The 23,593-nt window shown below is 40.3% G+C and overlaps 1 protein-coding gene across 1 annotated transcript; it reads right to left on the bottom strand.

Annotated features, from left to right (window-relative positions):
* Positions 1-185: 185 nt before the first annotated feature.
* Positions 186-4,561, bottom strand: LOC143534102 (epoxide hydrolase 1-like). Its single transcript, XM_077028688.1, has 3 exons — positions 4,097-4,561; positions 844-1,079; positions 186-461 (listed from the first exon to the last, which is right to left on the bottom strand). The coding sequence occupies exons 1-3, from the start codon at positions 4,559-4,561 to the stop codon at positions 215-217; spliced, it is 948 nt and encodes a 315-aa protein (XP_076884803.1). The 3' UTR covers positions 186-214.
* Between the last annotated feature and the right edge of the window lie 19,032 nt (positions 4,562-23,593).

Raw genomic sequence — 23,593 nt, 5'->3', positions numbered from 1 at the left:
TAAAACCTGGGTCAACCACACCATTGCACACACCAAACCAACTATGTTGGCTTTTCTTTTAACACATATCCAGAATAAAATTATATAAAGTTTACAATATGTGGTAAGATCTAAATGGATATTCATGCTTAATTTCTTGATTGTTATTTATATATATATAATGCTATTTCAAACCCACACAGACAGACACACATTTTGACTCACTGAGTAGAGCTTAGAACTTGGTAATGAAATCGTAGATATGGTTATTGATCTCTTGTGGCTTCTCTTGGTTTATGAAGTGACCAACTCCTTCCATCACTACCACTTCTTCCAGTTGCGGCACTAATTCCTTAAATCCGCCACCATGTATGTACTCTTTTATTCCGGGAATGTTGTACATCAAATCTATGTCGCCAACAATGAATTTCACTGGCACCATTATCTTGGATCCCGTCCATGCTGCGCATAGCTCCCAATTTCTACAATCCAAACTACCAATAATTACACCAACGGACCATAAACTTTTTAGTCAGAGGGTTATCACAATGTCATTTTCTATATTTCGACTACCATTAGGGGCCCAACTCATTATTTTCTCATAAAAAAAACTAGCCTTCGTATCTAAAAACTGTCAAATTCTGTGGACTCGAGGGTCAATGGACCCTGTCATTTTCTATATTTCGACTGCCATTAGGGGCCCAACTCATTATTTTCTCAGAAAAAAAACTAGCCTTCGTATCTAAAAACTGTCAAATTCTGTGGACTCGAGGGTCAATGGACCCTCTTGAACGTCCCCTGATCAAACCCAATGACCCAAACTACAAAAAATAAAAAAAGTTAAGTTTTGGGTAGGTTACGTACAGATCGAAACATCGATAATAGTTGAATGGTCCTGCGAATCCAGTAGCACGATATTTGGATGCGAAGTACTCGAGTTCTTCTTCGGTAAACCATGAAGGTAAGGTGTATGGAGATGGGTTAAATGAACTTGCAAAGTCTTTAGGCATCTTTGGGGGAGTTGGAACTCTTTTGAAATAAAATGAGGCCAGTAGCTTTTTGGTATCCACTTTTGCAAACTCTTCTTCCCAACCAATTTCCTGTAAACACCATTTGCACTAATCACAAACATTGGATAATGAAGAAGACTAATTACTTTTGAATTAGCTAGTTGTGTAATATGTTATCTGATCAAATTGGTAAATTCACAATTTTTAGCTAGTAAGAAAAGCCGTCAAATTTTATATGTATAACAGATTACTAACTCAAATCGATTTCACTTGAATTGAATTTAATCATGTATTTATGGAGCTGCTTTCAAACAAATAAAATAACAGATTAGTTGGCCATTCCTAGCTCTATAGTAAACAAACTGTTTTGACATGGTGTAACAAATGTTACTAGTGCATGTATACCATGTGTACAATTCGAAGCAACATATTTTTATACATTGTATAACATTAAGTTAAAATTTTTTACTTATGGAAATAACCAAAAACTTTTTCTCCGTTGTTTGATATAGTTTCAACAACCAAGTGGGGTTTTATTCTAATCTGATATGTATAGGGAGCGGTTGAAGTACAATGAAAAACCCGTGCGAAGCGAGGGGATGAAAACACACTGACAATTTGGTAGTTATGTGAATACCTTAAATACACAAAAACTCAAAAAAACAACTAGCATAATCGCAATTAAGATATAATTTACAAGAATAATTTACACTGTAGCTTTACAATTAGCGTAACAATTATGATGTTATTTGTGAACTATCGCATAATAATAACTAATTAAGCTAATTGGAATTATGCTGTGCATTATGCTATCCGCGTACTTACGAAAATGTCATCGCAAGTCTTTCTCTTTTTATTTTTGATCCAAGTATATCTAACTCCTATGTGTGTGCGCACATACACACATAAAGGTAAATGATACAATACAATAATCCCTCGTCGTGTAAAAGCGTAGGAGGGAACAACGACCCTTGATTTCACTTTAAAAACGCGGACATAATTGTATATAGATGAGAAAAAGCATGCGCTACTATTTTATAAGTTGCTGAATTTTATTTATGCATAATGATGTTTCTTCATGCGTAATTAGGTTCTTCATGTGTAATAAGTTTTCTTGATGCGCAATTATCATTGCATAATGCGTAATTAGCTTATTTCATGCGTGCTTTTGTACCTTTTGTTTGTAATTTTGGATCCACGTCTCCAAAGATAAAACTCACGCGAAATTCGTTTGGTCAAATGAATTTCAAAAAAACATGATTCTCAACTTTTTTGGAAAACTCACGAAGGGGATGAAAACAAGATGAAACATCATGGAGGTGATGGTTTTCACGTAGACGGCTTTACTACCAAATTTAACGGGTCCAATGGATTTGCTTAGAAAAGTAAATGGTGGGTCAGACATATTACACGTGGCATTTTCTTAGAGGCTTACGAAATCTAAAGGCGCGAATCCAAAAGTGTCGCCTTTGTTAGTTTTGGGAGTGACATTGTGAGAAAGATTTATAATTTCGGGCCAAATCAAGAGTCTCTCTCCTAAAATTGATCATTTTAAGAATGTTTTCTTGGTTTAAACATTTTCATGGTTTCAAACGAACATTGAATATCCAAATTGTTAGATGATTACAAAAATTTTTATCCCCGTCATATCACGTGAGACCAGTCTAGTATGTATATAGGTGTGTGGTTGTAAAAACATAGTACATGGGCTTGCCCCTCGCGTTTAAACAACCTTCATCTTTTACACGTTTGCATTTCCATAGTTGTCATTAAAAGATGTGACTTTTCTCTATCTTTCAAAAAGGTGAAAAATTATTTCCCAACTGACACTAAAGTTTTTATGTAATGTCTATAATATAAATTTAATAACTATAAAATAGTAAAATGATGACAATTAAACCGGACATGTAAGTTATAGATATCATTCTTTTAGCAATAAAATTATGTATATACTTTGCACTTATAAGAATTTAACCCATAATCTAACTTGTAAAGGGACTCAGAATAAATAAAAGTAAATCATTAACATTATCTAGTTATGAACACATAGCTACTTGGTGACATATTGATGATAGAATAGTGATGAAAATATATTATTTAATGTTAAAAGAAAAGATAAAAGAAAAAATTATAGTTTAAAGTGAAAAATACTAGTGTCTTAACCGGGCTCATGCAGGTTTTAGAGTTTGGTTTGAGGGTTTTTCCAGTAAACCATACTGCTAACTGCCACTTGGCAGTCGTTGTGCCACCCCAATAGCAGAACTCTCTAACATAACACACGATGAGACGAAAACTAAGATAAGTTCGAGATTAAACTGATAACCTCGTAAGACCTAGCTCAAATCTTATATTACTAATATCCATATAAAATATCAAAAATAAAAATTAAACTTGGGTCTCAATTAGAGAACCTAATACTTCTATCACTAAACCACAATTACAAGATATGTTTGAAGTTAGATATATTATTATTATTATTATTATTATTATTATATTTTGATATGACGTTTTGTTACTATCAATACAAAACTTGAAATAACATAGATAAAAAGCATTTTGAGCTAGCTCACAGATCTGTCTTATGCATGTACAACTTAGTTATATATAGTTACTCATCATATATATTTTTTTTTCTAAACACAACTTTATTGAGACTATAAATCCGACTAGTCAATAGTTTACTCAGAATAAAACAAAAAACATTTACATGTTAAGAAGAAGGTTTTTGATTCACTCTGTCCAACCATCAAAAATTTTAACACTACCATTAAAGAACCATAAATACAACAATAAAAAAATAGAATCAAACAAGTTCTCTTTTTTGGCTTCCGGGTGAACAAAAACCTCTACATTTCGAAACCTATAGATACTCCATCAAGCACTACAAATAATCATCTTAATAATCTTTCTCTTATTCTTAATATTAGTATAAGCGAATATAACCACAATGAGAAAATTTGACAACCGGGAAAGAAAATACCCTCTCTCTCTCTCTCTCTCTCTATATATATATATATATATACAAACTACTTAATTATAAGATTATAAGATTGATACTAAGGATTAAGTTTAACTAAGAAAAAATAAAGTTGTTGAATAATATTCACCTGGAATCTGCAAACGTAGAAATCGTCACCATAAATCTGTCGCATCTGCTCCACTGGTGTGACTAATGGACTCCTACGAGTACATACAACGCTCATGTTCACCAAAGCCTTGATCCGATCCGGTCGAAACAAACACATGTACCATGATATAATAGCACCCCAGTCATGACCAACCAAGTAAACCTTGTCCAAACCAAAATGGTCTAGCAAGGACACCAAGTCTCCTACTATGTGGAACGCGGTGTAACTTGTGGTAGAAGGTGGTGCTTCCGTGTCACCGAACCCACGAAGGTCGGGTGCGATGGCACGAAAGCCTTTGGAGGACATGAACAGCATCTGGTGACGCCAAGTGTACCATATTTCGGGGAAGCCGTGGACGAAAAGCACGGCGGGGCCTTCACCGATCTCGGCTACGTGCATATTGATGCCGTTTACTTTGATGATGTTGTGTTGTATTTTGTCCATTTTTTTGTCTTGATGTTGTTGAAGATGGTTGGAATTTATATAAGACGAACACTGGGTTCGAAGGGGTTGTATGGGTCTGTCTTTTGTGGGATGGAAGGGTGTGGGCGTGTGGGGCTAAGGGATTTGAAAGGTGATGTTGAGGAAGTGCAAAGTTAAAAATATGGTGAACAAAAAATCAATGACGAAGCTTGGACTGAGGCATCGAGGGGTAGCTCAAAATGTATACAAAAGTTCACAAACAAGGGGGGGGGGGGCGGGCTCAAATTTTCGGCCGAAAAAGACTAAACTTACACTACGTATAAAAATTTTCGGCCGAAAACGGATAAATTTGCACTACTACGGAAAAAACAGTGGGGCACCCCGGGCCTCAATGAAGCTTCGCCCTTGCAAAAGATGGTCAAATGCACAAGGCATATATAGAAATGTGTATAAAGTGAAGTACGTATGTTAACTTTTTCGGATTTTAGTTTAAGGTATTTCAATGCTAGAAAAAGATAATTTTTTCGTTGAAAATACGTAAAAAAAGAACTGTAGTTCCCGACGTATTTGAGTCTAATGAAAATGACTTAAAAACGTTCATAAGAAGCTTTTTTTTATAGATTATTATTATTTGTATAATATAATGTAGCATACGGAGTTAATGAATAAGAGAGTTATTTATTGTATGGATGCTTGCTAAAATGATCAAAAATAACATGTTCTGAAAAAACAAAAAAAAAGGTTTCATCCACCACACCTTATTCTATTGTTCTTCACCAAGAATGTGTGTTTTAGAAAGAAAAAGAGGGTTAGAGAGAGAGAAACCGAGAATTTTGGCTTCTAAGAATTGATTCAAGACTTGTTTTCGATGACATCCAAGAGTGTTGCTGGTAAAAGTTCATAAGTGAATACCGGTTTTGAGGTAAGAAACCTTATTTTGATCAGGCTTAACGGTTAGTTTGGCATGGGACTTCGATATGTTGATTTTCGAGCTATTGAATACTGAAGAGGTAGGTCCCAGCAGAGCCCAGTTGGACCCGCAAGACTCACCTTAAACAGGGACGTCTGCGCAGAGACCAACTGGATCCGCAGGACCAACCATGCTCAGAGACGTGACGTCCTTACGCGCAGTATGCAAGCTGGTCCCGCAGGAAATGCCTCCCATGGTGAAGGACTCCGCCTGTTCCCGCAGCCTCGGATACAAGCCATGAGGGAAGGCCACCCGCGCAGCATGGCTACACGCACTAGGTACTTAGCTCTCGATCATTCAGTGTCACCTGAAGGAATGAGCAAAGCCGGGAGCAATCCCGCACAGAGGCGGGAGGGGGAATACTCCCGCCCAAATAAGCCAGTCTGTATACTGAAGGACCTTTTACTGTACCTGACGAGGTATGGGCGAAAGATCTGATCAGGGATACGACAGCTCACTGATACAGTATGGCGAGCAGCATGCTCCTGTACTGTATCACTATTAAGCCGCTGCCTACTCACCAACTACTGTCATACCACGTGCGTAGCCGGCAGTTGGTGGAAAGGGAATAGTATACAGCAGGCCTGGTCGCTATCAGCCGCTGCCTACCCACCAACTACCAGCAGGGCACGTGCGTAGGCTACTGTTGATGAACAGGAACACTGTTGCAGCCGGCCATACCTCCTTGGAAACCTACCTTCGGCTATAAATACCCCAAATGGTATGATCATCTAAACACAACATATCTTACTACATTATCATCATATTATACCTGATATCTGCTCTAGCAATCTCTTAATATACTTTTATATTTAAAGAGCAATCTAGTCTGATTCTCACGCCGGAGGGTGGTCACAAGGAGGAACCCCCCCCTTCTCAGTGACGAGCTCACGGTGTCTGTTTTGCAGGTTATCAGAAGAACCATCTTCCAAGGGTCTAACCCCTCGTGGGAAACAGCTATCCAACCCCCAGGTTACCAGTAATCTGTCTGGGGTCCGGTTAGTGTTTCTTCATTGGCGCCATCCGTGCATAAAGCTAGAACTTTATTTTTCTCCAGTTTTTTCAAACTTCTACAAAGATGGTTAGAGAAGTTCCGGTAACCACAACCCCAGCTACTGGGGGGAATACCGGCAACACAGTTTTTACGAACACTACCCCGGCTACCAAAGCCGGGGCAAGTGAAGTAAATTTTACGAACACTACCCCACTTACCAAAGCTGGGGCAAGTGCAGTAAATGATCGTTTACTGGGATCCACCGATACCCAGTTTGAGAAACGAAGACTCCCCCGCCAAACTCTCGATGAAGTCAAGGCATGGGCGGAGGCACGACAAAAGGAATTCCAGGCTGAATTGGACGAACGCTTGCGTTCCGTACAACAGGCCGACGAATTCGAATACTGGGAGGATGACTCGGAGGAATCCGACTCCGACGCGAACCCTCGCCATAGGGCAAAAGGGAAGCGTAAGGAAACGGAATCTCAACCGAAAAGGCATTTTGGACAAGCCTTCAAACCAAAAAGCACAGGTGAAAGTCCACGAGACTTCTCTAAAACGTTCAGACCAAACGTTGCAAATGCAGGAACGTCCAAATTTGCAAGGGACATTGCTGAAGCAATCGCCCCAAAGAGTGCCAAACAAATGCCCAACATAGGCACATATGACGGTATATCCGATCCAGACGATCATTTGAACAGGTTCATAGCGGGGGCAACCGTCAGCAATTGGACGGAACCCACGTGGTGTTACATGTTCCAAATGACGCTGGTTGGGGCTGCTAGAGCATGGTTCGATCGTCTACCGGTCAACCATATCTACGACTGGGCAGACTTCCAACAGAAGTTTAGCCAACACTTCAGCCAGCAACGGAAGTATACCGAGGAGCAATGGACAATCCTCAAATGCATACGAGAGGAAGACGAATCTCTGCCAAACTTCATCACTCGCTTCAACTCAAAGAAGCTAAGTTTGGGCAATATCAGCGAAGATCTTGTTCGCGCTGCCTTCATCCAGGGCGCACATGACCCAGAGCTCATCCGCACCCTAACGGGTAAAGATGGCATGCCATCCACATGGGATGGCATCATGACAGCAGCAAAACGCTATGCGGAAACAGAGAAGCAACTGGGTAGAGATCTCCCACAGAGCACAAACCTCTACACCCAGAGGACGAGAGAAGACAACGTCCTCACCGCCCGACTTAATAAAAAACGAAAGCTAGGCATTTGGCAGTCAAGGGTAAACTTTGACACCTCATCCGGCTTGCAAAATCGGTTGGGCGGAAGGGATAATGTACAGTCGCATCGGAACTCCAGATGGACGCCACTCACCAAAAGCGTCACTGAGATATTCGCCACTGAAGAGCTCCCATGGCCAAAACCTCCAATAATCCGACATCGTCACGATGCAGATCGGAGCAAATACTGTGACTTTCACAAGACAAAGGGCCACAACACTGAAGAATGCATAGATGTAAAAGATATGGTCGAAGCATTTGTCAGAGATGGGACGCTCGCGCACCTCGTGGCGTAATAAAGGCTGAGCAGGCGGGTGCGTATAGAACCCCAGCTGGGGAAAACACGAATCAATTCCAGCTTCAAAATCGAGACTACATGCTGCGTAAAGAACGAGATCCCGAACCAGGTGCGTATCGGCTCGATGGCACTCCCATCCCAACAAGGAAGGGAGCTCATTTACACAGTTTGCATGTAAATCAATTCCAATTTGTAAAGAAAAGACCAAGAGCCACTTCTAATGGAAATGATTCTCTTTTAAGAATATCGAAGCTGATGATTTTACATTTATACTTTTCTGGACACTAATATGCCGGTTTTCACCGCATAATTACGTGAAGTCATTGCATGGGAAGGCGGTCCTACCCGCACGAACCCAATAACGTGACAAACCTTCACGCAGGTCAGTTGAAGGAGAAAAAGTTCAGCACCCAAAAATGAAAGTGCCGGTCTATCCGCATGAATCATTAAGGAAACTGAATAATAACCTATCAACAACCGCGCGTCGAACGGTTAAAACTATCCAACACTGGTGACGGCATTCACATTACGTGAAGTCGTTGCGTGGGAAGGCGGTCTTACCCGCACGAACCCAATAACGTGGCAAACCTTCACGCAGGTCAGTTGAAGGAGAAGAGTTCAATTATCCCATTAAATGAAAGTGCCGGTCTATCCGCATGAATCATGAAAGGAAAATGAACACTAACCTATCGACAACCGCGCGTCGAACGGTTCAAAACAAAATTCTTAAAAAGGATAAGGAAAACCTACACGCAGGTCAGATAAGGGTAAAGTTTTGCCATCCTACTAAGTGCAAGTGACGGTTCTACCCGCACAATCACGAAAGAGGAAGCAAAACTTCACACCTATTATCAACCACGTTCAAAGGTTAACTTATCCTCAAAAGGTAAGAAAAACCTACACGCAGGTCAGATAAGGGTAAAGTTTTGCCATCCTACTAAGTGCAAGTGACGGTTCTACCCGCACAATCACGAAAGAGGAAGCAAAACTTCACACCTATTATCAACCACGTTCAAAGGTTAACTTATCCTCAAAAGGTAAGAAAAACCTACACGCAGGTCAGGTAAGGGTAAAGTTTTGCCATCCTACTAAGTGCAAGTGACGGTTCTACCCGCACAATCACGAAAGAGGAAGCAAAACTTCACACCTATTATCAACCACGTTCAAAGGTTAACTTATCCTCATAAGGTAAGAAAAACCTACACGCAGGTCAGGTATGGGTAAAGTTTTGCCATCCTACTAAGTGCAAGTGACGGTTCTACCCGCACAATCACGAAAGAGGAAGTAAAACTTCACACCTATTATCAACCACGTTCAAAGGTTAACTTATCCTCAAAAGGTAAGAAAAACCTACACGCAGGTCAGATAAAAGTTAAAGTTTAGCCATCCTACCAAGTGCAAGTGACGGTTCTACCCGCACAATCACGAAGGAGGAAGCGAAACTTTAACCCACTATCAACCACGTTCAAAGGTTCTTATTCTAAACACTTGGAAAATTGCTAATTTAAACTAAGTATGCAAGTCATAAGTTTATAAAGCAAGGAACCCAAAGAAGGAAATAACAATCTTATACGCAAAAAGATTTATATTTCACAAATGAATTATTACAAGAATGGCCGGGTAACTACCCGCCTAAAAGAAAAAAAAAAAAAACTATACAAGTCTTAGCAATGGGAAGGGATCTTCAGGATCAAGCTTCAGGGCCGCTTCCACTTGGACCCGCTCCGTCAGAAGAACGGGGTGGTTCGAGGAACGCTTTGAGGACAGCTAACCCATCATCAGCAGCAGCTACTTCGTCCACCTTCTCCACCACTGGATGCGGGAAGGCGGCGTATTGGTTCAATGCTTGGTCATAAATGGCTTCGGTATCCACATTGAACAAAGGGAAGTTGGAAGGCGGGACGCCTTTCTCAACAAACCCTAGACCAAGCAAGAAGCCGGCCTTTTCCCCATCCTCATGAGAAGCGTTGAGGGCTGCGGTCATAGCATCATCGTAAGAGGTCTCTGAAAAGACCCGACGCACAACCTACAAAGAAAACACAAGTATTAGAACCTTTTCTTACAAAAGAAAAGCGGGAAGATAAATCTAAACATACCTGAGGCAACGCTTCTCGAAGAAGCCATTGGAGGGCAGCTTGAGCTTCGTTATGGGCGCGTTCGGCTTCGCTCTTGTTAAGGTTGGCAAGTATAACTTCCTTTGCGGCAGCCTCTTCGACGCCCTTAAGCTTCCGCTGGGTCTGGTCAAGCACCCCCCTCTGGTCCAGGATTTCCTGGAGTTTCTTGGCAGCTTCCATTGCCAAGGCATCATGAGCGCATTGGAGAGCCTCTAATTTGGCCTTGAGCTCCTCATTCTCCACACGCAAAGGCTCAGCAACGGCTTCAGCCTTGGCAGCCCTCTCGGTTGCGTTTCGCGCAGTCTCCCTGGCCAGCCGAAGCTGTTCATTCACAGCTTGGGCAGCCTTGGAGCGGGCCTCGAGTCGCGCCTGAACTTCAACCTCGAGGGCCTTGAAGGCCTTCTCCTTGTCGGCGGCAGCTGCCGCCAGCTGTTGGTTCTCCTCCCGAAGAGCACGCGCCTCAGATATGTCCTTGGCGTGAGCTGCTTTCAACTTGTCGTTTTCACGACAAAGCAGCTCGACGCGCGGCTGCATCCGGGCCTGGAGAACCCGAAGCTCATTAGTTAGCCTACCCTCCTGGTAGCTAACCATGGCTTCCCCCAACGCACCCGGAGGAGCAGCGTGGCGAGCCCAGTCCACGCACTCCACAGGTGTGCGAAGGGTTGTTCCTCGGCGTATGTTCCATCGAGGAACATACACTTCATTGGAATCCGACACTGCAAAAGAAACAAAAGCAGTAAGGAAAAGATGATGAAAAACATAAGGGAAAAAGAAAGGAACCCTACGCACCTGTAGGGTCAATGACAGGCTGATAGCCGCCAAACCCATCACCTGAACCTAAAGGAAATCCATCCAACAGGTCAGGCAGACGGGAAGGTGGCAAAGATCGGCGTGAAGCCCTGCGCGTACCTGATGGTCCGGCCATCGGTGCCGGTGGCGCGGGCATGGTGGCAGCCGCAGTGGTCGCCGATGTGGTCGCCGCCGTGGTCGCCGCCTTATAAGCAGCAGCAGTAACCGCCGGCTCTGTGAAGGATGCTGTAAAAATCGCACTCACAGCCGGCGGTGACGTCATCACTGCCGGAACAGTTGGCTCAAAGGAATGAGCAACTGGACCAGCGGATGCAGGCGCAGGCGCCTGGGTCGACGCCTCAGGAAGGCTGACCGAGCCTACCGTCATTGGCGAGGAGATACTCCCCTGCGGTTCACCCCGGAATGCGTCAACACCCACGCCTGCACAAAGAAGAAAGTGTTAGATAAATTTATAGTGATAAATCTGCAAAGACATTATGATTGTACTTACGGGTTTTCTTGACCCTGAACGTACGGACGGGCGGGGAGGAACCCGATGGAGCCGGCCTCTTGGTACCGGTCACCGTCGTCTTCATTGGTTCTCCGGAGGTAACGGTCGTAGCCTCCGGAGCAGTGCTCTTCTCACCACCGGGCTTCCCCGCCACCTCTTCACTATCTGACTCCGAGTCAGAGAGAACCACTGGATCAGCTGTGGAGGCCTTCTCCTTCCCCTTCACGCCGGCAGCAGCCTTCTTCTTCCGCACAAGGGGAGGACCATCTGCGGATTCCTCAGAAGAAGACAGGATGTAAGGATTTCCAGCAACGGGTACAGCATTGAGGGGTTCAGGATAGAATATCTCCTTACCTGGCCGCCGGTGGCTCAGGATCTCTTGGCCCGGCGGATAGACCTCCACAAACCTATCCGCCGTTTGCTCCAGGATGGGCAACTCATTGTCGTCCAGAGCACGAGTGCCCACCCGCACGGGACTGTCAGCTTCCCGCGGGAACAGGAGCGACTCCAAATTATTCCCCTCTGAAAGACAAAGAAACAGTTAGAAAATTAACTAATATCAGCAAGAAAGACAAGACATACCATAAGGAATAGAGTTCAAACCATATTCAAGAAGGATGGGAAACCGGGACGCATCCTTCCATACCCGGCTCATCCCCAGCAGCACCATCCCGGACTCCGCAAACCGGTAAACCGGAGATTGGACCCGGGATATCTTCGCGAACCATTCCGCCTCCTGGTAACTGGAAGCATGAAGGCTCGGAAGCGCTTGACCCTTCTTGAACTTCATAGCAATGGGGATGGCGCGGGCAGAGATGTAGAAGAACTCCCGCTTCCACGATCGGAGACTGCGCTCGGTCACGCAGATCTTCAAACCCTTAATACGGGTTGTCAGGGTGTACCACCCCTGGACGCACCTCCAAGTATAGAAGGTCATCAGGCGGTCCACGTAGGGCTCAATACCCAGAATCCGGCACACCCACTCGAAGTGCCGGACCTTGGCAATCGCCATCGGATGCACCTCGGTCAGGTGCACACCGTGCCTCTCCAGGACACGATACATAAACTTTGTCAATGGAAACCTAAGGTTCCCATAAACAAAGAATGCAGCATATACCCCGATCTTGCCACCGGGGGCATCGTACACAGTCTGGTGGGATTCAGGAAACTCAGGCTCGAGAGACTCGAGCATGAACTTCCTGACGATGTACTGGTACTGATCGACAGGTAGAGCACACTGGCACTCGCCAGCAGTACTCCTATCGTCGGCTACAGCTTCAGCATCATGAGAAGACATTTTTGCAGAAAGAAGAGTGATTTCGGGAAAATGCTTGCCTGAAAAAGGGGAGTATTTGCCGGAAATCACTAAGAAGAAGAAGAGAGGTGAAAGTGTGGATTACAAAGGGGCCTCTCCCCCTTTATATACTAATCGCAATTAATGCGGTGAATTTAATGCGGAGGAGAGAGAAATCGAAGGTGCAATGAAACTATGACACGTGGCAAAAAGCAGGCTGGCAACAGCTGTTGACAGGACGTGTGCCAGTAATTTCGCGGCCACGCGCCAGGAAAAGCGTCTGGAATGACCATGTTCTGTCACGTCACCATAACTTCCTGCACGTCCTGACACAGTCAGAAGAAACCGTCGCACGACGTTTCAGAGGTTTGGACTGTTCTTATCTTTCCACCAACTCTTCGAATTTCAAAATTCAAAATTTAAAAATATTAAAAAGTAAGCGGGAAAATACCCCTTACCCCTTGGCAAATAAGTAACCGTTAGACGGATGCGGGTACAGTGTAAAGGCAAAACCCTTCACATACCTAGCACCCGCAGGGAATTGAAGCCAAGTAAACCTTGGCGAACAAGTAACCGTTAGACGGATGCGGGTACAGTGTAAAGGCAAAACCCTTCACATACCTAGCACCCGCAGGGAATTGAAGCCAAGTAAACCTTGGCGAACAAGTAACCGTTAGACGGATGCGAGTACAGTGTAAAGGCTAAACCCTTCACATACCTAGCACCTGCAGGGAATTGACGCTAGGAATACCTTGGAAGTAAAGTAACCGTAAGACGAGCGCTGGTACAGTGTTAAGGCAAAACCCTTCACATACCTAGCGCTCCGCTGGGAATTGAAACCAGGAAGGATCTTCTGGGCAATGCTTGCGGAAACGGAAATAACATCCCCGCATAGCGGGAACGTTGAGAACTACGTTGTTTGAAGCTCCAGGATGGAATTGGTGGTTTTAACATAATTGATCACTATGTTCAAAACTACCAAAACCTCATGGAGAATCCACACAACTGGGACTCAATGCTCCTGACTTGCGAGGAGGTTACAGACCTACCCGCATCATACCCAAAGACCAAGCAGGAAACTCGGGCATTTCTGCAAGTGACAAGGACTTCCCATGGAAAACCTTACAAAACCCTTTTCAAAACCCTTTGCTTAAGTCCAAAAGTTCACCTCACTTTATTAAACACGCATGAGAAGAACATTGGACTGGGGGGACTTGAAGAGGTAGGTCCCAGCAGAGCCCAGTTGGACCCGCAAGACTCACCTTAAACAGGGACGTCTGCGCAGAGACCAACTGGATCCGCAGGACCAACCATGCTCAGAGACGTGACGTCCTTACGCGCAGTATGCAAGCTGGTTCCGCAGGAAATGCCTCCCATGGTGAAGGACTCCGCCTGTTCCCGCAGCCTCGGATACAAGCCATGAGGGAAGGCCACCCGCGCAGCATGGCTACACGCACTAGGTACTTAGCTCTCGATCATTCAGTGTCACCTGAAGGAATGAGCAAAGCCGGGAGCAATCCCGCACAGAGGCGGGAGGGGGAATACTCCCGCCCAAATAAGCCAGTCTGTATACTGAAGGACCTTTTACTGTACCTGACGAGGTATGGGCGAAAGATCTGATCAGGGATACGACAGCTCACTGATACAGTATGGCGAGCAGCATGCTCCTGTACTGTATCACTATTAAGCCGCTGCCTACTCACCAACTACTGTCATACCACGTGCGTAGCCGGCAGTTGGTGGAAAGGGAATAGTATACAGCAGGCCTGGTCGCTATCAGCCGCTGCCTACCCACCAACTACCAGCAGGGCAAGTGCGTAGGCTACTGTTGATGAACAGGAACACTGTTGCAGCCGGCCATACCTCCTTGGAAACCTACCTTCGGCTATAAATACCCCAAATGGTATGATCATCTAAACACAACATATCTTACTACATTATCATCATATTATACCTGATATCTGCTCTAGCAATCTCTTAATATACTTTTATATTTAAAGAGCAATCTAGTCTGATTCTCACGCCGGAGGGTGGTCACAAGGAGGAACCCCCCCCCCCCCCCCTTCTCAGTGACGAGCTCACGGTGTCTGTTTTGCAGGTTATCAGAAGAACCATCTTCCAAGGGTCTAACCCCTCGTGGGAAACAGCTATCCAACCCCCAGGTTACCAGTAATCTGTCTGGGGTCCGGTTAGTGTTTCTTCAAATACATAAAGTTGGAAAGTTGATGTAATTACACGATCACACAAAGTCACCAATCTAAATGGAGATAGTTTTCATAAATAAATGGAGATAGTTTTCATATTTGAGAAGACATGTAATTAATCTAAATGCATCTTTCAATAAAATAATAACAATACTTAAGGAAATAGTATGGTTGGTTAATTATAGTTTTATTTAATTAAAACAACAGAAGATCCGTGGAGTTGTCTTCCTTAGGGAGCTACTAATGCTTAATGGCCAAACTTGTATGGAGTTAAGCCTAAGTGGTGTGCTCAAAATAGAGTACATCTACAAGTCACCAAACCTTGAATATTTTAGTTTTGGCTACTTATTTTGATTCATATTATCCCTTGAACTTTATCTTTCCATGTTTTCCTTGCTTACTTCCCGTAAAATCAACTAATCAAGAAAGTGTAGGCGGTTACGTAACATTCGTATTAGTAAGAGAGTACCTCAACTTCTTTTGGTGGATCTTGGTTAATGAAACTTTTGCTTGACTTATATGTCAATGCCTTAGAATCAGGGTTATTACTTATTAGAAATCACATTTAATTCATCTTAATAAAATGTGTCATTAAGCAATGTTTATTCATATAATATGTTGGGATTTCTCATATAGTTTTAATCAAAAGACACAGCGAAAGGGTTTATATGTGATCAAGATCCCACCAACGATCCAATTACAATGTTAGTAGATACTCGTTTAACATAACCTTAAGGTGCTTCAAGCTTCACGATCATACCTTAGGTTAGGATGAAGATCAAAACTAGCAGATTCACACACTATGGCAATGTGTTATCAAGGCGGTGCAAGTCGACACGCAAATCACAAAACGTATTAACCTCAATGTTCTGCACCCCAATTACCTTAGCCCTGAAAACTTTCGCATTTAATAAATTACAATATTCGTAGGAACTAGGAAAAGAAAACATGGTGACCCGGAGCCTTTATTTTATCTAGCTTTGGCCTTTGGTGATTATGATTATGACTAGTAGCTCCCAACCTAAATAAAGAACTTTTTTAGAAATAAATTAGATTTTGGTGGGCATTGGAATCAAAGTTTTCATAATCACATCATATTTGTTCATTGTTCTATCATCTTTTGGTACTTTTATATATTCCACCTTTTAGTGGATTTTATTTTATTTTCATCTATCTACTTTATTCTATATGGTTGAAAATGGTTATAACTTTTGTTTGTTTAAGTTAATTAGACCGTTTGTTGTGGATTGAAGTGGAAGGTGTCATCCAGCCACCTCACCCGTCAAAGAGAACTTTGTGGGTGGGGTTCACTTCAAACTTGCCAATTATAAACACACGTACACACATTTATTTACTTTTTTTTGAACATTAGTAAACCAAGTTAAACCATAACATGTCAGTTAAAGACAAACAAGTTAAGATTCCACTACCTATGTAACATCCTGCTTTTGATAAGAATTAATAAAATAAATTTCGTTCATTTTATAAAGTGTTGTGTGTCGGTTTAAATAAATAAACTAATAGAAGGTGGGCTTGGACTTTAGGAGATGGAAAATAAGGAATGGAATGGGCCTTAGGTCCATGGGCTTAAGGGAGTATAAATACCCCTTAAACCCTAAACCTTTCCATTTTTATCCATTCTCTACACCATAGCCTACACCTTGGAAAACACACACACCATCCTATAACCCGAACCAAGATCCGAAGTCGAAACCCAAGATTGTTGGTGCTAGATCGTTGTGACGAACCAAAACAACATCAAAGACCAGCTCGTGTTCGAATACCGACTCGTCTAAGGTACGTTTATATTTAGAAATCGTTCATATAGGTTCGGTTTGATTAAGGAAATCATAGACCTGTGTTAGTTTGTTATAAGCGAATCCAAAACAACAAATCTTATGGAAATTGGTTAACATTTGATGGGTTAATTGTAAACCTAAGTAAACCCGTAACCTATATGCCTAAATCACACCCCTTAAACATCGATGTTAGTCCGATTTGATGGTTGGGGTTTGTAGGCGCTGGTCAGACGATTCCGTTGATACCAAAATCGTGATATTTGGTTAAGAAACGAAGGTTTAATTGCAGATCTAAGATCTGTTGACTATTTGCTGTTCTTGACGATTTTGACTTTGACCCTTGAGTCAAAGTCTGGATAAGAACTATTGGTGATTAGTTACGGGAGCTTAGCGAATCAGAGGGTGATTCGTTAGCTAGTTCGTTATGGGAGCTTAGCAAATCAGAGGGTGATTCGTTAGCTAGTTCGTTATGGGAGCTTAGCGAATCAGAGGGTGATTCGTTAGCTAGTTCGTTATGGGAGCTTAGCGAATCAGAGGGTGATTCGTTAGCTAGTTCGTTATGGGAGCTTAGCGAATCAGAGTGTGATTCGTTAGCTAGTTCGTTATGAGAGCTTAACAAATCAGAGGGTGATTCGTTAGCTAGTTCGTTATGGAAGCTTAGCGAATCCAAGGGTGATTCTTTACCCAATTCGTTAAGGGCAAAGTAACGAACTAGGATTTTAATATAAAGACAGAATGGTCTCTGGACTTAGAAAATAATTATATAATTACATAACAGCCCTTGGAATTTGGCAATTTATGAAAGATACCTTTAAAGGTAAATGAGTAACGATTAACTAACCAGGTAATGATTTAATGAAGTAAAACAGCTTAGACGTGTAAGACTAATTAAGTAGCAATGAGATGACTAGAGCGATACTTAATACTGTAATTATTATACAGTTAGTCGTGCACAGCTCAAGAAGGGAATAACCGTAAACGGTGAACGCAACCGCATTGAGGTGAGTTTCTAGCCCCACTTCCTTGTTATGTTTTCGGGGCTGTGTGCATACTCGATGTGATAGTTAATACACTTACCTTAAGTGGTAAGTGTATGCCTCGTATGATTTATGTATGATGATTGCTTGACGGTGCGTGAACGATCTTCGGATATTGCATGTACCGTTAGGTGGTAGTTAAAGATATGATTGATACGTATGATGCAAGATATGATGTATGTATGAATATATGACGTATGCATAATGTATGTATGTTATGTTGATGGTGCGTGAACGCTCTTCGGAGATTGCACGTATTGTCAAGGAAATTATGTAAGAGCAGGTATGGTACAGTAGCATGAAACAAATGGACCAGACCCTTATAATATCTGTGATGTTAGGGACCAGACCCTTATAATATCTGTGATGTTAGGGATCAGACCCTTATAATATCTGTGATGTCACTACAGAAATTAGTAGTATTAGTGACTGAAAAATTAGTCGTTGATACTCTTAAATCAGTACCTAATGGTTATCAGAGACTGATTTGCCAGTCCCCAGCCAGCAACAGATGCTTAGTCCTAAATACTGGTTTTAGCAACTAAAAATCAGTCCTTGTTGTGTGACACCGATAAAGGCTAACTACCAGTCTCGATATATAAGTATTCAGTCCTCAATCTGTCCACCAGTACCATGTCATTTCAGTCCCCAATACAGTTCTTTTGTGACTACAAATCAGTCTCAAAATCTATAATATTTTAGTCTTTAAACTTATTGTTAGGGACTAAAATTCAGTCTTTAAAGAATGTTTATTTTGTCCCTGATACATTTCATGAGGTTTGCAATTGCAGTCTAGTCCCTAATAAGAAGTTTTAAAGAATGAAAATTAGCTTCTGATAACACATCAATTCAATCCTTAATACGTTCATTATAAAGACCATATGTTTATTTTAGAAAACCAAATTGCAAGATTTATAACATATCTCATTCAATCTGTAACATCAAAATTACAATAATTCCCTATCTAACAATCAAATATTCAACTAACAATCGAATACTCGAATCTTGGTTTTCTTCCTTCTAGTAAGCCTGCCAACTCGTGTTAATCCAAATGTCTTTCACCTGACTTTGCTGAATCTAAGAAAATGAGAATGCCCCAACTTAGTAAGCTGCATCATTTGATATTAACTAGAATTACTTGAAGCAAAAAAATGATGTATATTTTTTCTAGTGTAAGGGAAATTACCTCAAGCCAAAAATGAATACATTTGAGCAGATGGAACTGTTGGTTACTTGTCAGCGTATTTATTATCCTTTGAAGCATGCCTGTGTCAACCAAAACAATGTACATTCACTAATCAATGCAAGTTGGTTTGTATTTTCAAATTACATAAATAAATCTAAACCAAGCCAAAGTTAAAACACAGGATTTTAATATTTGTCACAATATTATAAATGACGATTGTAATAGTAAACTACAAACAAATATGTGAATGGTAGATGTCGACCAAAAATGTAACTTACAAACATAATATATAGCTGGTGTTGCATTTAGATTTCTATTGAACAAAACTAATTGATATGTAAAATTTATTAAAAAAAATGAAAAGGGAACAAAGGTGTGTATATCCAAATTTATATTTTCTAATGTCATTTTCAGTTTGCCTTTTTTTAAATATTATAGCAGAATTCCGGGATAATGAAGCAAAGCAATCTAGTAGAAGTAACTATAAATCATGAGAAACAAAAAGCACCTAATATTTAACTCTTGTGCGAAAATTAGAATGTATATTGTCAAAATGTAGGCATTATGTAGATGACCCAAATTCTATAAACTGATTATTGTAATGAATGCCAAAGAGGTTGTTAAATAGAACCTAAATGTCTATCCATGGCATAATAATCTTCTAATCAAGCTCTATAAATGAAACCACTCAAACGGAAGCAAAATCGTCATATACCCAGGCCAGGCCAGGCCAGGCCAGTTGATAATTCACAAAGGGAAATTTTGATAGTCACTTTTAGAATATAATGTTAACATTTATAAACTTTATACTATACTTACTTTTCTACAATATGTTTTTTATACTTTATTTTTTCTATTATAATAACTAAAAGATATAACATTGTGTACTTACATCTTTTAAAGGAAAGCCTTGGGGACATGGGTGTGATCTTGAAGTGATGAACTCAGGATTAATTAAAAACAACTGCCAATTAAAACGATATGGAAATTATACCATCAATGTGTCATGCCTGACACAGATTGACAAACACATTTTAAATTTTAAGCCATAAAAGGTGAACATTAACAATTCTAACATAAATGAACTGTAAGGCAAGAACAAACGGTTGCAAGTGCGGAAACAATAAAGATTGAAATAAAAACAACAACACTAAAGTGATCAGATAGAGGTTAGAAATCAATCTGATAGAGGGAAATCTGGTATGAGAGGATACTATCCCCTAATGAAACTTTAAGCTAAAATCATAATATCAATATTTTGTAACAATCCAATCAAGCAAATACTATTTAAACTTTGAAAAAATCCATGATTGTACCTGTAACAGAGTCTTTACATTGTCAAATGGGGCATAGGTAAAAGATGTTGTGGCAACATCACAAATTTCTCTAGTGCCTTGAACTAAAACTGCTGCCCATTGGCTAAAAACAAGTTCATTGTTGTCAATTACATGATCTTACAGTCTACACAAAACACTCTTGTTATTAATTAAGATGCTAGGAAATTAAAAAAAGAAAGATAAACAGTATCTCCATATAATTTGTTGACTAGAACACTAGAAGGGGAAAAAGTCATGACAGAAAGACTGAACCATATGTGAGTTCCTCTGGTCACATCCTTCCCATTTTAACTGTAATTTTATATCAATGCAAAACAACAAAAACTTTAACAGAATTCACATCATGAATTGCTAAGCTATAGTTATGCAATGGTTTAGGTAAGTCATAATTTAATCAAATGCAAATACTACTTAACTAAAGAAAATTTATAAAGACAGATAACATGTTAGGATACGGAGTTTAAATAACCTAATTCCAATGGTAGATAGACAATGAGAGGATGAAAGATGCAGACTAATCACCTACTTTGCCTTTGTTCATCGACAAGACACTCCACCAATACTTAAGCCCTTTGTTAAGGAAATTATAGTTGAAGAACGAGTTTGAGATGATCGTTTCAGAGGGGTAGGAAGTATTCCCATAGGAGCGACTCCTCAAGAAGGTGTAGAAGACGTGCTTTCTGGAATTAATTTGGAGAGTGATAATTAGGGTTAGGAAGAGAAATTAATTTGTTGGTTTAAATCCCGAGTTCAACCGGGTTTTCATCTAATCGTGTATTAATCCAAAGAGTTTTGCTCTTGTGACGGCCCAACGTCAGCCAAGGGTAGAGCCGGTGGTATGGTTTCTAGGGGAAACGCTCATGCCAAACTCTAAAACTAGCGTAGGCCCGGTTAATAGGTACTCGAGGTTGGATGGGGTATAAATGGTTAATTGAGATTGGCTCCCAAAATAGCTTAAGAGCCGAGCATAAACAAGCTCAAGGTCTAGCCTAAAAGTAAGCTTCTTTAATAATTGAGCCAGAGCTTTACATATAGAGCTCGAATCGGTTCGTGAGTCTATATGATAATTTGATTAATACAACTTTTATAATATATAAATATATATTTAATTCATTAATTAATTTATATAATGTATGAAAAAATAACTAAATAATATATTATGATAACTATAAAATTATGAATGATAGAAATACATATAAATACACTCACACACACATACAATTCTAGTACTAAAAAATTAAACGAGTCAGCTCGAATTTGAAAATTTATTCACCAACCAACCTCGTGCTTTAGAAATAGAGATCGAAAGCTCGAGCTCCGTGTATGTTAAATGAGTTGAGCTCGAGCATAGTCAAGCTCTGGCTCAGCTCATTTGCACCCCTAAGTGGAACTAATAACGAAAAACTAATGACTTTAACTTATAAGTGTTATGCTTAAAATTACTATAAATTATTGAAAATACATTAAAAACTGAATATCAGTCCTTAATTCGATCCTTTTAGCGAATAGTAAGAACTAATTTTCAGTCTCTAATGAGTTAATTCATTTTAGAGACTGAAGATTAGTCATCAAAGATTTGCACCACTTTTCATTATGTATTTGGGACTGAAATTCAGTCGTCATTAAGATTCCATTGGAAATATTATATTGCCTAGTGATATTTAGGACTGAAATTTAGTCTCAGATAAGGTGCTAGAATATTAGCGATTGATTGTCAATCCCTAACAGTAGTCACATAAAAATCAGTCTCTGGTATTATTAGTAACTGATAAATCAGTCCTAGATACAATGTATTCGAGACTGATATAGCAGTCCCTAGCAGTTTAGTCTCTAATCGTCACTTTTCTTGTAGTGTGTTAGAGACCAGACCCTTATAATATCTGTGAGGTTATAGAGCGGAAGGCTCTTTAAATAGGATGGATAGCTACGTATGAAAAGTAAGTAGGAATAATGTACACTCCTTCGGGCACGTGTACAAGTATGAGAACAGATTGTATGTTGTATGATTAACTAGAACTCACTCAGCGTAGCTGACTTTTAGTATGCACGCAAGTGAGTAGATTGAGGCAGCTTGCATAAGAGGAAGCACATGGCATGAACTTGAAGACAGCTGGCATCTCAAGAAATGTTATGTTATTCTAAAGACAATGTTTTATGTTTTAAATAATTTGAATGCTCGTTAAGACAACAAAGTATGGTTTTGTAGTATGATGGTTTGAATGTTTTAATATTCCGCGAATGTTTTTTTATTAACTCTAATATTTTGAACTGTGTTTATGAGTAAATCCAACGTCCAAAGTAGGGCACCGATAACAGGGCCTTACAACCTATATAATGCTTTAACTAGCTATTGCTAGTTAAATCATAGCACATAACCTTGATATACTGGATTCTTTTCATATAATGATTATGGATAACTTTATTGTGATCACAGGTCAAATATAGGCATTAATTACTTGCCATTTGCCAACCTATTGAGTTCCATAGGCGTTTGACTAATTAGGTTATGGTAATGGTTATTTATATAAATTATCACTTTATATTGTGTCCATATCATTGCTCAATAGTATTGATTTGGCATAATGTGCACGGGCTAAAATTTTAGAACCGGACGGGGTATCAAACCAAACATGAATATACATTAAATTATGGGCAAATTACATGTTATTAAAGACAATGGATGAGATGGTAAACATTTAGCTATTACATGTTATTGGTTTTGAATTGAAATACTCGTTTGATTGGCATTTCTTATACAACTTTATTTGGATATTAAACAATAAAATACCTATATCTTAAAACATAATCATAAGTGAAGAAGTGGATAAAAAAGGAAATGGACATCATATGAGTATTATAAGATTATAAGATATTAATGGAAATGTATCATTATGAACAATGTGTTGTTTACCTCTTTACTTTCCCACTTCCCCATTTGGAATTAATTAAGTGATCCTTTTATAGTTCAATAATTTTCTTTTGTTTACATAAAAGTTATTTCGTTCGAGTCTTGAGTGAGTGGTGAAAGCTTTTGTTTTTTAAAGTAAAGACTAAGATTCAAACCCTGATATGAAAATAGATTACTTCTTGAAGTAGTTTGAGAGTAAGAGTAGCGATATATGGGTTACATGTATTCGTTTCAAAAAAAAGGTTTCTTATATTTTTAGACCTATTATCTTTTCTTAATTTCGCTTTAAAATATTCCAAGTATATTTACTTTTGTTTTACCAACGAGGGCACCGAAATAACCTAATTCAGCTCTACTAAGATAGCCGAAGTA

This window comes from Bidens hawaiensis, unplaced genomic scaffold (assembly GCF_021521415.1).
Source record: "Bidens hawaiensis isolate Kalapana, Puna unplaced genomic scaffold, B.hawaiensis_p1.1 tig00010069_1, whole genome shotgun sequence".
Taxonomy (NCBI): domain Eukaryota; kingdom Viridiplantae; phylum Streptophyta; class Magnoliopsida; order Asterales; family Asteraceae; genus Bidens; species Bidens hawaiensis.
Note: the sequence above shows the minus strand (reverse complement) of the source record. Positions and strands in the feature narration are given on the sequence as shown.